This window comes from Notechis scutatus, chromosome 9 (genome assembly GCF_049901735.1).
Source record: "Notechis scutatus isolate UNSWTSFEM ecotype Mainland chromosome 9, rNotScu1.2, whole genome shotgun sequence".
NCBI classification, from domain to species: domain Eukaryota; kingdom Metazoa; phylum Chordata; class Lepidosauria; order Squamata; family Elapidae; genus Notechis; species Notechis scutatus.
This window is the reverse complement of record NC_142017.1, coordinates 18,290,408-18,303,541: the sequence shown is the minus strand read 5'-3', so window position 1 is coordinate 18,303,541 and position 13,134 is coordinate 18,290,408. Positions and strand designations below refer to the sequence as shown.

Sequence of the window (13,134 nt, the reverse complement as noted above, 5' to 3'; positions counted from 1 at the left end):
GTCCTTCGAGTCACACAACACCTTAGCTGTCAGGTGCTGCTGTGGTCCTGTAAAAATGTCAACCTGCCTCGGCCTGATATTGCTTTGAAGTGCTGTGAAATGAAAGCATCTTTTACAGCAGCTGCCAACGGCCAAGTGTGTTTTTTTAAGATGACAACCTCCATTTCTGGTTAGACTGACAGTTCAGGTACTGAATTTGTTCTCATGTATATTCATTATCTATACATATCTTTGTATCAGTATATCTATCTCACTATCTACCTACCTACCTATCTATATTACCTATCTATCTATTCATCCTAACTGTGTCTTATCTATCTATATTTCTATCATCTATCTCTATCATCTATTTATTCATCCTGTGTCTTATCTATCTATATCATCTATCTATTCATCCTTTGTCTTATGTATCGATCTCTATCATCTATTCATCCTGTGTGTCTTATCAATAGATCTATCTATCTATTTCTATCATGTCTATCATATATCTATTCATCCTAACTCTGTGTGTCTTGTCTTGTCTGTCTGTCTGTCATTTTCAAGGAGTCAGAATGAAAGTTTTATATGCATGTATGTATATATATATATATATGTATGTATATGTATATGTATACACACACACACACACATGCAGTCCTCGACTTACACACACACACACACACACACACACACAGTCCTCGACTTACAACAGTTTACTTAGTGACCGTTCAAAGTTACAATGGCACTGAAAAAAGTGACTTTTGAGCATTTTTCATGCCTACTGTCTGACTATTGCAGTAGCCCCATGGCCACGTGATTTACATTTGGATGCTTGACAACTGACTCACATTTATGACAGTTGCAGAGTCCTGGGGTTATGGGATCCCCTTTTGCAACCTTCTGACAAGCAAAGTCCATGGGGAAGCCAGATTCCCTTAACAGCCGTGTTACTAATTTAACAACTGCGGTGATTCACTTAACAAATGTGGCAAGAAAAGTTGTAAAATGGGGCAAAACTCACTTCACAAAGTTCACACTTAGCAACACAAATTTTGGGCTCAATTGCTGTCGTAAGTTGAGGACTACCTCTAGTAGCATAATACCGTGTTTCTCATAATAAGGCCGGGTCTTATTTTTTTTTGAGCCCCGAAAAAACAGCTAGGCCATCTTTTCGGGGGTGACTTCATTCCCCCCCCCCTTGCATCTTCGGGCAGGTGGCGACGGCTTGGATGTTGACCTCGGCGTTGGTGGGGCACTTTGTATCAGGGTCAACGCAGGCAGCACCATATCCGGGTGTGCAACAAAAGTACTTCCTAACAGCAAGCCCCCCCCCATTTCCCCCCCATTTCGCATGTTTTAATATAGGCCTTAATTTGGGGGGAGGGGCTTAATTTCATTTCATGCCTATAAGGGGCTTAATTTCATTTCATGCTGGGACTTCCTATTGGGGGAGGCCGTATTGTTGGAGAAACAGGGTAATAAACCAAAACACAATTTAAACATGAAAGGGAATCCCCATTATTTAGACATACTTAATCTGGCAGTAAAATAGAAGCCTTAAAACAACAAAATTGCATGGCCCCTGGAAACCAAACTGGCTAAGCTATTCATCAACATTGAGTACAAATATTAAATGTGAAAATTACTTGTCTGCAATGCAGCAACAATATGCGAGCCAGAAATCAGCATTTTTGCAAAGAAGCCTTGCAGAAATGAATTTTCTGGCCTCAGATGATAAGAGGCATGACACATTTTGAAACTGAGCAGTGACTTCCTCGGTATGAGTAGTCCTGTATGTGTAGTTTACTTCTTTAGCTTCCTCTTCAATTCTATGAAATGTAGAAAGAAAAATGGCATGGCAAGAGCTGAGTATGTTAGATGCAATGGGACACCCCTTCCTTCCTTTCCTTCCTTTCCTTCCTTCCTCCCTCCCTCCCTCCTTCAATTGTCACATCTTACTAATAAAGTGACTCTGGGTGGCTTAGAAATGTAACTTTATTTAACTTTTATTGAAGTTTTAAAAGTTCCCAAAACAATTAAAATTACAACCTTCGTCTTCCTCCCTCCCTCCCTTTTGTCTCCCAGTAAGTACCCAGATTAGTCCCTGCAGTTTCCTTGGCAATTTTTTTTCAGACGTGGTTTGCCACTGCCTCCTTCCTAATGTTGACTGAGTGAAACTGGCCCAAGGCCATTCAGGCAGGACTAGAACTCACAGACTCCTAGTTTCTACCTTGATGCCTCAACCACTAAACCAAACCACCTTTTCTAGACAAAACTACAAAAGCCAGTCTGCTGGTGAAAAACTACCTCAAATTTCAGCCATGCAATTTCTCCAGAAATCCTCAAGCGATATCCATTTATCATCGTCTCTCAACATTTTTTTTTTAATTTCCCAAGATATGGTTAAAACACTGAAGCCCACCTCCGTTAAGCCCCGCTCCCACAGAATACTATGGTACCAATCAGCCAATGGATAAAAATCTCTTACGAGAGTAATGAAAAAGAGCCACACGTGAACGCACAACTGAGTCCATTTTTGTTTAATGTTATTTAAAAAAAATCAGGTGACTATCACAACGTAAGTGATTAAAATGCAATTACAGTTCTTATTCCATTGTCTAAACAGTCAAGATTCTCTTTGCTATTCAGATAGTAGAAAGTTGGGGAGGGGGGGAATTCAAAGGAGAAAGACATTAAAAAAATCCTTGCGTCACATTTTCTCTTCTACATTTTAAAGCTGTTCTCACAGAGACGGCTTCTACTCACACTTCAGGAAATTCAGTTGTAAATAAAATTGAACCTGCCAAAGAGAGTGGAAAGAAAAAGGGGATAAACTGAATTATCTTATATTCTCAATTAAAATGGTTTAAAAAAAAATTCTGGGAAATCGTTCGCATCTTGGCTATCTCTCTGTGCACTGCAAAAAAATCTGGAGCACAATTTAGCCATACTTGGTTTATACAGGCATGATATTCCGCTCTGGAAAAAAAATCGGGCCGGACAGAGACCCCCGCCGCGCGCCCGGGAGTGCCCGCTGCTCGCTCGGGCCGGGCGGCGGCGTGTTGCACGGAGGCTGGTCTGTGGCTGGCCCAGCCCTTTTCCTGCCGCTCAGCGGCCTCCGCCGCACCTCCCGGGCTCCGCTCCGCTGGGGCTGTCAGGAGCAGCAGCTCGCCGGGCGCAGCTCACGTGGGCTCCAGTCCCACGGTGTTATCTGGAAGGGAAAGGCAAACCAGGAGCCGCTGCTGCCGTTGCAAAGCGCCGCGGCTCTTCCTTTTTGCCTTCCTTCCTGAAGCAACGCGACTGGAGCCACGCGAGCCGCGCCAGCAACTCCTGACTCGGGCCTCCGAGGGAGGGGAAGGAGGAGAAGAAGGGGTGGGGGAAAGGAGGGGGCGATTCCCAAAATCGGAATTCGATTTTAATCGGAAGAATATCATTGCCTGTTTATATCAAATTGGGACTTTTGTCTCATCCCATACTGAGGACACAGGCAGCCATGGGTTGGCATTTCTGGTCCCTTGAGCTCTGCAAGACTGCACTTTCAAAATCTGGAAGCAAATGGCCAATTTTGGATGGCAAGACTTTTTACTTGTTCAGCTCTCCAGCATTATTGCTACCTTGGCAGCTCCTCTTGGGTTTTTTGTTAATGAGAACGCCTGAAAAAGTTTCAGCATCTCAGACTTCAAAACACAGTGAAGGAGATGAGGGATAGACCATCTGCATAACGCAAATATAAATCCACGCTGTTAAAAGACTAGAAGTGCCTGGTTAACCTCCTAGCCTTTGAATTTTAACCCGATTTATTTTTACTTGTAAATTTTAACTTGTTTTAACTTTGTGTTTCAGCTCTGCTTTGATTTGGGTATTTACTGGTATATGGTTTTTATTATGCTGTTGTTGTACAACTGTCCAGAGTCACTGAGGTAAGATGAGCGGTGTAGAAATTTAATAAATAGCATTAAGAGCAAAATTCCAGACTGAATCAGCAACATCATCATAGCAATAGCTATTAAGACTTATTATATACAGCTTGATAGTGCTTTCTAGTCCTCTCTAAGCAGTTTACAGAGTCAGCATATTTTCCCCCAACAATCTGGGTCCTCATTTTACCCACCTCAGAAGGATGGAAGGCTGAGTCAACCTTGAGCCTGGTGGGATCTGAACTGCCAAATTGTAGGCAGCTGGCTGCAGCAGAAGTAGCTTGTGTACTGCACTCTAACCACTGCGCCACCGAGGCTCCAAGAGCAAGGGTCGCCAACCTTTTGGATCTCAGGGACCACCAAACTCATAATTTTAAATCCCGCAGACCCCTAATATGAATTTTGACTGATGGTCGTTTGCTGACGTTGGTGGGAAAGTCGGTCCCATATTCCAGAGCTGCAGTAGTCACAGGACTGGCCCTTTGGTCATCCCAGAGCAGCTGCTCCTTCACCCAGGTGAACCAACCTGCCATGGGCCAGCCCTGTGACCACTGCAGCTCTGGAATATGGGACCGACTTTCCCACCAACGTCAGCAAGCCACCCCAGGACGGAGTGGTTGGTCACCCCGCTGTTGGTCTTACCTTCAGTTCCAGCTCACGTGGCTCTACTTAGGTTTGTGCTCAGCCGAAGGGTGGGAGGCCATGTGGGCGGCGCAGCTTTGTGTTCCCACACAGCCTGGATTAATTGCTTTGGGGGGGGGGGGACATTTCTCTGTGTACCACCAAAATTTTCTCGCGGACCACCAGTGGTCCCTGGCCCAACGGTTGGCAACCACTGTTCTAGAGTATCATCCAAGAGTAACACTGACAAACTTTTGGAATATAACACTAGTGATAAGATATAGTGAGAGAAGAAAATTTCTGCTCCTCTGTGCCACAAAATTCCTTTTTCTCCCCCTCACAATCTCAAACCAAATAGTTGCACAGTAAGCTTTCCTTCTTGAGTTAACTTGATCCAAACTCTCCTTCTTTAAAAGGATCGGCCAGCACCAACCCCCCCGGAATTAAAAGATGGGGGGTTCAAGAAAGTGCCTCTGTTTCCCACGAAACACGCAAAGCTGCAAGCGTACTCTACCTGCTCAAAAGTTGCGGGAGGCTGGAAATGATAGGACCGTAGCCCGGCGCGTTGTCATAAAGCTCAAATAAAGGAGCAGCTACTAGCTTGTAGTTTTTGGGGACCGCAAACAAAGCTGGAACAAATTCAAGGGAAGAGGTGGTTTAGTTTTCCTTCACCTGGTTCGCAGCAGAAGCAGAATAAAATTATTTGCCTTCTGCTTATACCCGTCCTCACTGGTACACAGATCAGAAAGTGCGCTTAGAGAGGGTTTCCGTTATTTTAAGCCTGTTGCATTCATTGCAAAATATTTAGAAAAATGCGCCTTCAGACATTAACACTGCCCAGATTGGTCTTCGGAAAAGCTCAGCAAGTTAGCTAAATGCTGCATTCAAAAGGAACACGCAGTCACGTAGCTAAAGGTACTTCTTGGGCCAGTTTTTGGCTCCTGTGCCGAAAATTGCCAGCACTCAAAGGCAATGCGCACGGGCCCCCTCCACGCCCCCTGCACATGTGCACCAGATACCAGACAATCAGCTGTCGGGTGGGCAGCGCGCATGTATGCGCAGTGGGCCTCTTCCAGGCGACCTCTCGTATGCCGGTAGAAGTGGCTCTACGTGCCACTTCTGGCGCAGCTACCATAGGTTCACCATCACAGTCTTGGAGCAATACGCCTAGCCCTCAACTTACAACTGTCATTTAGTGGCCATTCAAAGTTACAGCGGCATTGAAATACATGACTCATTACCGTTTTTCACACTTAGCACCATTGCAGCCTCCCCAGAGTCATGTGATCACAATTCGGCTGCTTGGCAACTGACTCATCCCCTTCTGTGACCCTCTGACATGCAAAGTCAATGGGGAAGCTGGATTCACTTAATAGCTTAATAACGGTTACTAACTGAGCAACTGCAGTGATTCATTTAACAGCTGTGGCAAGAAAGGTCATAAAATGGGGCAAAATTCACAAAACAAGTCTCACTTAGAGACATACAATTGTCTCACTTAGCGGCATAAATACATCGAGGTCTGCCTGTACTGACAGAGGTAAAACTTGTTATAGTTAAGCAAAAACAGTGCAACGATGACGCAAGACTCCTGGGTAGAACCAGGAAAGGCACAAAATTCCAATTACTCTTGGATGAAACAAAGGCAGTTCCTCAACTTACAACCGCTAGTGGGGTTGGAACCTCTGCCGCTAAGCAAGGGGGTCGCACCTGGTTCAACGACCTTTTTTGTTGTGGTCCTTAAGCAAATCTGGCTTTTCTCATTGACCTTGCTTGTCCTTAGCCGGCTGGGAAGTTCACAAAATGGCCATCCTATGAACCTGGGAGGGTGAAGCCATTGTGAATAAATGCTGGCTGCCAAGCATCTGAATTCTAATCGCATGACCCAGGGGATGTTGGGACGGTTATCAATGCAAGGATTGGTCATTAAGTCTTGGGTTTTTTAGCACTGGTTTTTTTTTTGAACAGTCACTAAAGGAACGGATGTAAATCTAGGACTCCCCGTATCTATCACCTATCCCAGTGATGCCGAGCCTTTTCAGCACCGAATGCCAAAACGGGAGCATGCATGCGCAAGGGGGAGCACCGGAAACCGGAAGAGCAGCTCCCCAGCACGAGTACATGAGAGCGCTGGAAACCTGGCCTTCCAGTTTCTGGTGCACATGCGCACATGAAGACCAGCTGGCCAGCGTGAGCGCACCAGGGAGCTGCTCTTCCAGTTTCCGGCATTCCTGCACGCACGAAAACTGGCTCAGAAGAGCAATAGGCAATGGCTGCCATACCTGGAAAGATGGCTTTGCATGCCACTTCCGGCATGCATGCCATAGGTTCGCCATCACGGGCCTATCCTATAAGCACGGCAAGCTGGGGTTGGTATTTGAAGCCAAGCATCTGAAAGCATGCAATGGGTTGGACTTTCTACGAGGAAAAACCACCCGATTAAAATCTCACAAAGGTGCTGAGCGTAGAGCAACCACAACTGCACAGGCATTGGGTGAAAAATAAAGCGGGACTACTTTGTACCGCTGTATCTTAATTGTCTCACAGCTTCTTCTTTTCTTCCCCAAAAGGCAAAAGGACTGCTTTTTTTCCTTGAAGACGATGTTTTGCTTTTCACCCAAGAAGATTCATTAGTTTGACTGGATGGTGGAGGGATGGCTTCTTGGATGAGAAGCAAAACACCTTCCTCAAGGAAAAAAAACCCAGTCCAGTTGTCTTTTGAAGGAAAAAAAAAGGGTGGGGGAAGCACTTTTGAAACAACTCTTGAGCTGGATGACAGAGAATCTCCAGGCATTGTTTCCCAAAAACCTTGTGGCCAAGAGTGTTCAGGTCCTGTTTCTTCTGGAGATAGGACAGGTATTGACCATGGGTGAGAAGATGTCCTCTTAAACATTTGGCAGGGGAAGCATCCACCAGATAACAGTCTGGGCTACAATTGTCCTAGTCATCTTGACGTTTACCTTCAACTCTGCTCTCCCACCTCAAAGAAATAAAGCCGCAAGAACCTGCTGCTTACCTTTTTCTTGGAGCTGAACCAAGAAGAGCTTCTTGTGCTCTTTTGGTTTTGTAATATGAGCTGGAATATATGGGTACTGTGGGAAACAATAAAAAGGGTTATTTACTTGGCATCTGGGGATCAATAATTAATTAACCCACTTTTGGAATAGAACGAGCCATGTTAATTATCATTTAAATCAGTGTTTCTCAATTTTGGCCAGTATAAGGTCTGTGGATTGCAACTCCCAGAATTCCACACATCTTAAAATCACTGGTTTAGATTAATGAGGTGGCTTCAATTCTTACCTGTGGGGGCTCAAAATTCGGTCTCCACCAGTTACCAATGCAGTCATCAATGACCCAGTCTTGAAGGACGCCATCTTGACGTCCTAGTATCTATCAAAATGCAAATTGCAGGGAAAATCTTAATGCATTTCCAGGCAATTCACTGAAACAGAATATAATTGGCTCAGCATTAAGGCCGACATCCAACATTTTTGTATCAACTATTAAGAAGCATTCAGGGGCTTGCTAAGAGTTGCAGCCTAGTTTATTAAGAACACATTATGTATCTACCATCTGATCTGAGTGTTACTTTTCACTCTACATAGGTATTTTCCCCAAGTCTCTAGAGCAGCTTCTTCCAGTAAATCCTTATAAAAATAACTGAAACAGCCCAGAACTACATCTCCACTGGATTTTCCTGAAGCATATTTCTTAGAATGATTTTATTAGTTGTAAACCACTATTTAAAACCTGTGTAATAATTTAACTTCAAACACACACACACACACACAAACCCTGAACCGGAAGTGAAATGAGGTGCTTTAAATCTCCCTTCCCCACCCTAGGAAAAAATGATATATGGGTAAAATAAAACATCCAATTTTATTTGGTGTCTTTATTCAGATTCAAAAGTATTTTATTACTTTAGAAATATAAAATAGGTTACAGATTTAGTTACACATAAATAGCATTCCTACGTTATGTGTGAATCTTTGGAAGAGTTGCACAATCGAATTCAAATTTACCAACAGAATTAATCTGTAAATACTATTGATGAACTTGTTCCAAATGGGGCTATGGCTTCTGAACATTATCACTTCTGGGTTACTGGCCGAAAACCAGGCAAATAATTAAAATGAAAAGCAGAAGACTGTCTCAACACTAAAATAAAGCCAATGATTATGTATTTACTCCTCACAATATCCAGCATGGATGAACAGAAATAGATTTAACAGCCATTTTTAAAAACTGGTATTACCAATGACAAAACTGGCAATAAGGTCCTAAATATTTGGAGGGAGCCATGTATAAAATAGTTCCTGCTCTTTTGAATCTCTTCTAATTACAGTTCTGCCCGCTGGAAATACATTCTTCCTAGTCTCGTATTTCAGAATTGTGGTGTGTGGTTTGTCTTCAAAGTACAGGAAAGGTAATGAACCAATATTAAACGTTTTATATAAACATTTTCAAGTTGCCGTTTTTTAAGTCATTCTGAGAAAGTGAAGACCTGAGGCAAAGGAATGTCTTGTTTTAAAGAGTTTATTCAAATTTCTAAGGCAAAACATGTATTCGTTTTTTCCTATATTTAGGGGTGGGGGGCACAAAATGTCTTGCAGAGAAAAAGAGAGAAAATCTTTCCAGGCTGCCCCTTCTCCAAAGGACCATTTCTCAGAATAATCATTTGAATAAATGTAGCACTTACCTCTGTCATTAAACGTTTAAGACCTTCTACCTCATCTTCTCCAGGGTTAAGTTCACCACCCGGCCTGAAAACATAAAAGATGTGTTTTAAATATTGTCACTTTATTTTACAGAGGCAAAAATATAAAACTAATATGTAACCTTAAATTGTGAAGAAATGACACATTAAGCCATAAAGCAGAGATGCAAACACACTTTAAGCAGGAGAATTACTGGCTGAGGAGTTCTGGGAGTTGAAGTCCACAAGTCTTAAAGTGGCCAAGTTTGGAGACCTCTGGCTTAAGAAAACCCCAAAAGGAACATTGACTTACAGTTTGAAGAAGGTTGTGCCCAACTGCAAGAGCAGCACGTGAGGCAATCTATGTTCGTGAACAATGAGTACCCCTTCGACGGTCCGCCTCATCCCAATCTTGTCAAATTCTTCCCTCATGCGCTGGAATCGGGCGGCTACTGAACTGTCCTTCTCGTAGAGGGGTTCCTTGGTCCCAAAGGTATAATTTGTCAGCGGGTACCTAGGAGGAAGGAAGAACATTTTAAAGCACACAATTTCATGTAAACTATTTCAGGATTTTATCACAGCTCACTAGAGGGTAATACAAACTGTAACTCATTAGTACTGTATATTTACAAATGGTTTCCAAAAAAAGGAGACACTCCTGGATTTATGATACTTCCCCTTCCAAAACAAGATATTACAAAAATATTCATCTACCTTCATGACTATGGTTAAATCTAAGATGAATTATATTATGAATTATACTGAAATTAAATTACTTGGAGAAAAACTGGGTTTTCACAACCAAAGCAAGATTATTTCAGCAGCCTCTGACTCTCCTGTATAATGTATTTGTCTATGGATATTTTCAGTCATCCACGTCATAGTCATCCCAAAAGTGCTTTTTCAAGAAGTAACTGGATTTTCTTCATTTTTCCTTGAAGACATTTCGCTTCTCATCCATGAAGCTTCTTCAGTTCTCTATATAATGTATTATTAGACAGATAATATGAAGAAGAAAATAGCAAAGAGAAGGCTTGATTCCCCCCACCTTCCTTGTCACAAGAGAATCAGGCACTCTTCAAAAGTGTAACATTTCTTCCTGCTGCTTGTAATGCAGAAAGAATTCTCAGTTTCAGTTGTGAATGGAAAACCAGAATCTGTTTTAGCTCCACTCCTAACTGCAAGTAAACAAATCAAGTTATTCTTCTAGCCTTTCTAACTGGCTCCAAGTTAGGAATATGATTTAATTTTATCTTTATAATTAAAGCAAATGCTGCTTTAGTTATAAAGAAATAACTAAGCAAATACTAAGAGTAAGTGGCATTACAGAGCTTAAGACACAGGATGGAGGCTGTAGCGTTGGGAGTTGTAACTTTTTTCACAAATTGATCTGCAACTGTAACATAGCAACAATGGCTTTTCTATGCAGCTAAGGAAGAAAGCTGTAACCTTCTAGCTGCACCAAAGTCTGTATGCCTCTGTCAGCTATCATGAGTCTCTTCTATCACTGCAGCATAAGGTTTACTTCTCATGAGCTCTGGAGAGTAGAGAAAGTGTTTTTCTAAAACACCCAAAGACTGATGGTACTTAAGAGATTGATGTAATTCAACTGACAGTTTGAGACAGGATATTTCTGATGATAGCCATAAATTCACTATCCTCTCTATGCCAATCTCAAAATGCATCTTTTACTACATTTTCCCTAATCTGGAGGATGGAGAAAAATGTGAAATAAAATATTCAAGCCTTACAGCTGACATCCACTTAAAGATACATTGAGCTATGCTGGACACATTAGGAAGTGTCAAGTTGAAGAAGGAAATTTACTTTCAGTTATAAGGCTACTTATAAGCTCCAGGTTTTTAAAAAAATATTTCTTAAAAGCTGGGAGTTATTAATGATAAGGGTCAGCTGATTTAGGAAAATCAGTTTCATGACTAGTTTCTAAAACCTGTTCACCAAAAAATCTATATTAGTGTTTCTCAAACATAATGATTTTTAAGTTACATGCACTTCAACTCCCAGAATACCCCAGCCAACAGGAATTGAAATTCACACATCTTAAAGTTGCTAAGATTGAGAAACCCTGATTTATATAATAGCTGCACCATTCCAGCACTTAATAAAAAACAAACCTTCCAAATCAAAGATTGTGTTTTTACTATATTTAATCTTCTGCTTTGCTGCAAAATTATTGGATAGATATTACTCTCAGTACTTAAGAAAATGTTTACATCTTCTTAAATTTAACCATAATAATTCATACTCTTATTTACAAGGTACTATCAAACTATATAGCACAAATTATAAATGCAAACCAAATACATGATGCTGCATACATACTTATCATAAATCATGTGCTGTAAAACAATCAGGGATGCCAATAGGTTTGGGTCAGGAGTCTATGCACAAAAAATTACACACATGGATTAGGTACATGTTTTCTTTAAAAAGTGTCCAACATATGAACTGGGTGGCAAACTGGACAGGAGAGCAACTGGACTTTCTTGGTTTTTTTGAACATGTTTCGCTTCTCATCCAAGAAGCTTCTTCAGCTCTGGCTGGATGGAGGGGAATGGAAGGACTTATATTCCTTGCAGAAAGCTGGTCATTTGCATCCTTTTAGAGGGTTGTTGAGGCCACTTGGAGGTTTGTCTGTGTCCTCAGGGTTACCTGAGTCAGAGCTGAAGAAGCTTCTTGGATGAGAACTGAAACGTCTTCAAAAGAAAAAAGCAAAGAAAGTCCAGTTGCCTGTTGAGAAAGCACCTTTGGGACAACCAGAACCTGGCTGATGACTGAGAATCTCTACAGACTTTTAGCTGTACAATTTGGGATGAATACCCTTTGAATGGTATGGAAATGTATTTCCAGAGGAAAAAAATTGCAGACAACAGGAACCATTTGCACTACTCAGGTGACCCTGAGGACACAGATAAACCTCCAAGTAGCCTCAATGACCCTCTAAACAACCCTCTAAAAGGATGCAAGTGACCAGCTGCCTGCAAGGAGTATAAATCCTTCCATTGAAGAAACTTCTTGGATAAGAAGTGAAACGTCTGAGGACACAGACAAACCTCCAAGCGGCCTCAACGACTCTCTAAAAGGACGCAAATGACCAGCTGTCTGCAAGGAGTATAAATCTTTCCATTTTCCACCATCCAGCCAGAGCTGAAGAAGTTTCTTGGATGAAAAGCGTCTTCAAAAGAAAAAAACTAGAAAGTCCAGTGGAAAAAAGCACCTTTCACTCTAATTCCCAATTTGGCAATCCAAAGCCTCCTCTGCTCTCTTCATATCTTGCAGTAGTTTCATTTTTATTCTGGGTTTTTTACCCTGCCAAATAAACGTTGCTGTCTTTAATTAAGATTACCGAAAAAGGTCTTTTCTAATTTAACTTGAATGGTTTGGGTGGGTCAAGAAAAAGGACCTGGACGCGGCTCCCTGAAGCCCCTAGATGGGGTCTCTGGATCGCCACAGAGGAATAAATTCGCCTTCGGGCAGAGCGAGGGGGGGGAAGTGGGGGGGCAGCCTTTAGTCCCGAGGGAGTCGAGGAACCGTTAGAACCCCCGACTCGACCTGTGTTCTGCTTTCACACGATACGCCGGGCCTTTGAAATGTGACCCAACGGGCTCAACCGCTCCCCCCACCCACCCCCGAGAACGAAGCGAGGCCGAGCCCGGCGCCCACTCACAGGTTGATGGTCCGCTCGAGGGTGAGGGGCTTGCTTTGCTGGATGTATTTATTCCCGAACTGGTTGACCCCGCGGGGCCAGCCGGTCTGGGAGCGGTTGGGCGGCACGACGGACATGGCGGAAGCGGCCCGGCTCACAAGGCCACCAGCATTCCCCGGCCAAGGCGCCGTCCCCTCACGCCGCGCTCCTCTCACACCCGCCAAAGGGCGCACCGGAACCTGCAGGCC

General features: G+C 42.8%; 1 protein-coding gene across 3 annotated transcripts; it reads right to left on the bottom strand.

Annotated features, from left to right (window-relative positions):
- Positions 1-2,504: 2,504 nt before the first annotated feature.
- Positions 2,505-13,120, bottom strand: NUDT21 (nudix hydrolase 21). Of its 3 annotated transcripts, XM_026672090.2 has the most exons (8): positions 12,908-13,120; positions 11,563-11,621; positions 9,533-9,733; positions 9,223-9,286; positions 7,821-7,910; positions 7,534-7,609; positions 5,032-5,146; positions 2,505-2,779 (listed from the first exon to the last, which is right to left on the bottom strand). In XM_026672090.2, the coding sequence occupies exons 2-8, from the start codon at positions 11,574-11,576 to the stop codon at positions 2,758-2,760; spliced, it is 582 nt and encodes a 193-aa protein (XP_026527875.1). In that variant the 5' UTR covers positions 11,577-11,621; positions 12,908-13,120; the 3' UTR covers positions 2,505-2,757. The 3 variants fall into 3 exon arrangements, with proteins under 3 accessions (XP_026527875.1, XP_026527874.1, XP_087827812.1); XM_026672089.2 differs by lacking the exon at positions 11,563-11,621; XM_087971686.1 differs by lacking the exons at positions 5,032-5,146; positions 11,563-11,621.
- Between the last annotated feature and the right edge of the window lie 14 nt (positions 13,121-13,134).

Bases quoted from the DNA above. Each gene is read 5' to 3' on its own strand.
- NUDT21 (XM_026672089.2), bottom strand. From the start codon at position 13,023: ATGTCCGTCGTGCCGCCCAACCGCTCCCAGACCGGCTGGCCCCGCGGG. The intron at 7,911-9,222 runs GTAAGTGCTACA...GCATTTTGATAG, and splicing joins TTAAACGTTTAATGACAGAG to ATACTAGGACGTCAAGATGG. The intron at 2,780-5,031 runs GTAGAGTACGCT...TCTCTTTGGCAG, and splicing joins CTCCCGCAACTTTTGAGCAG to GTTCAATTTTATTTACAACT.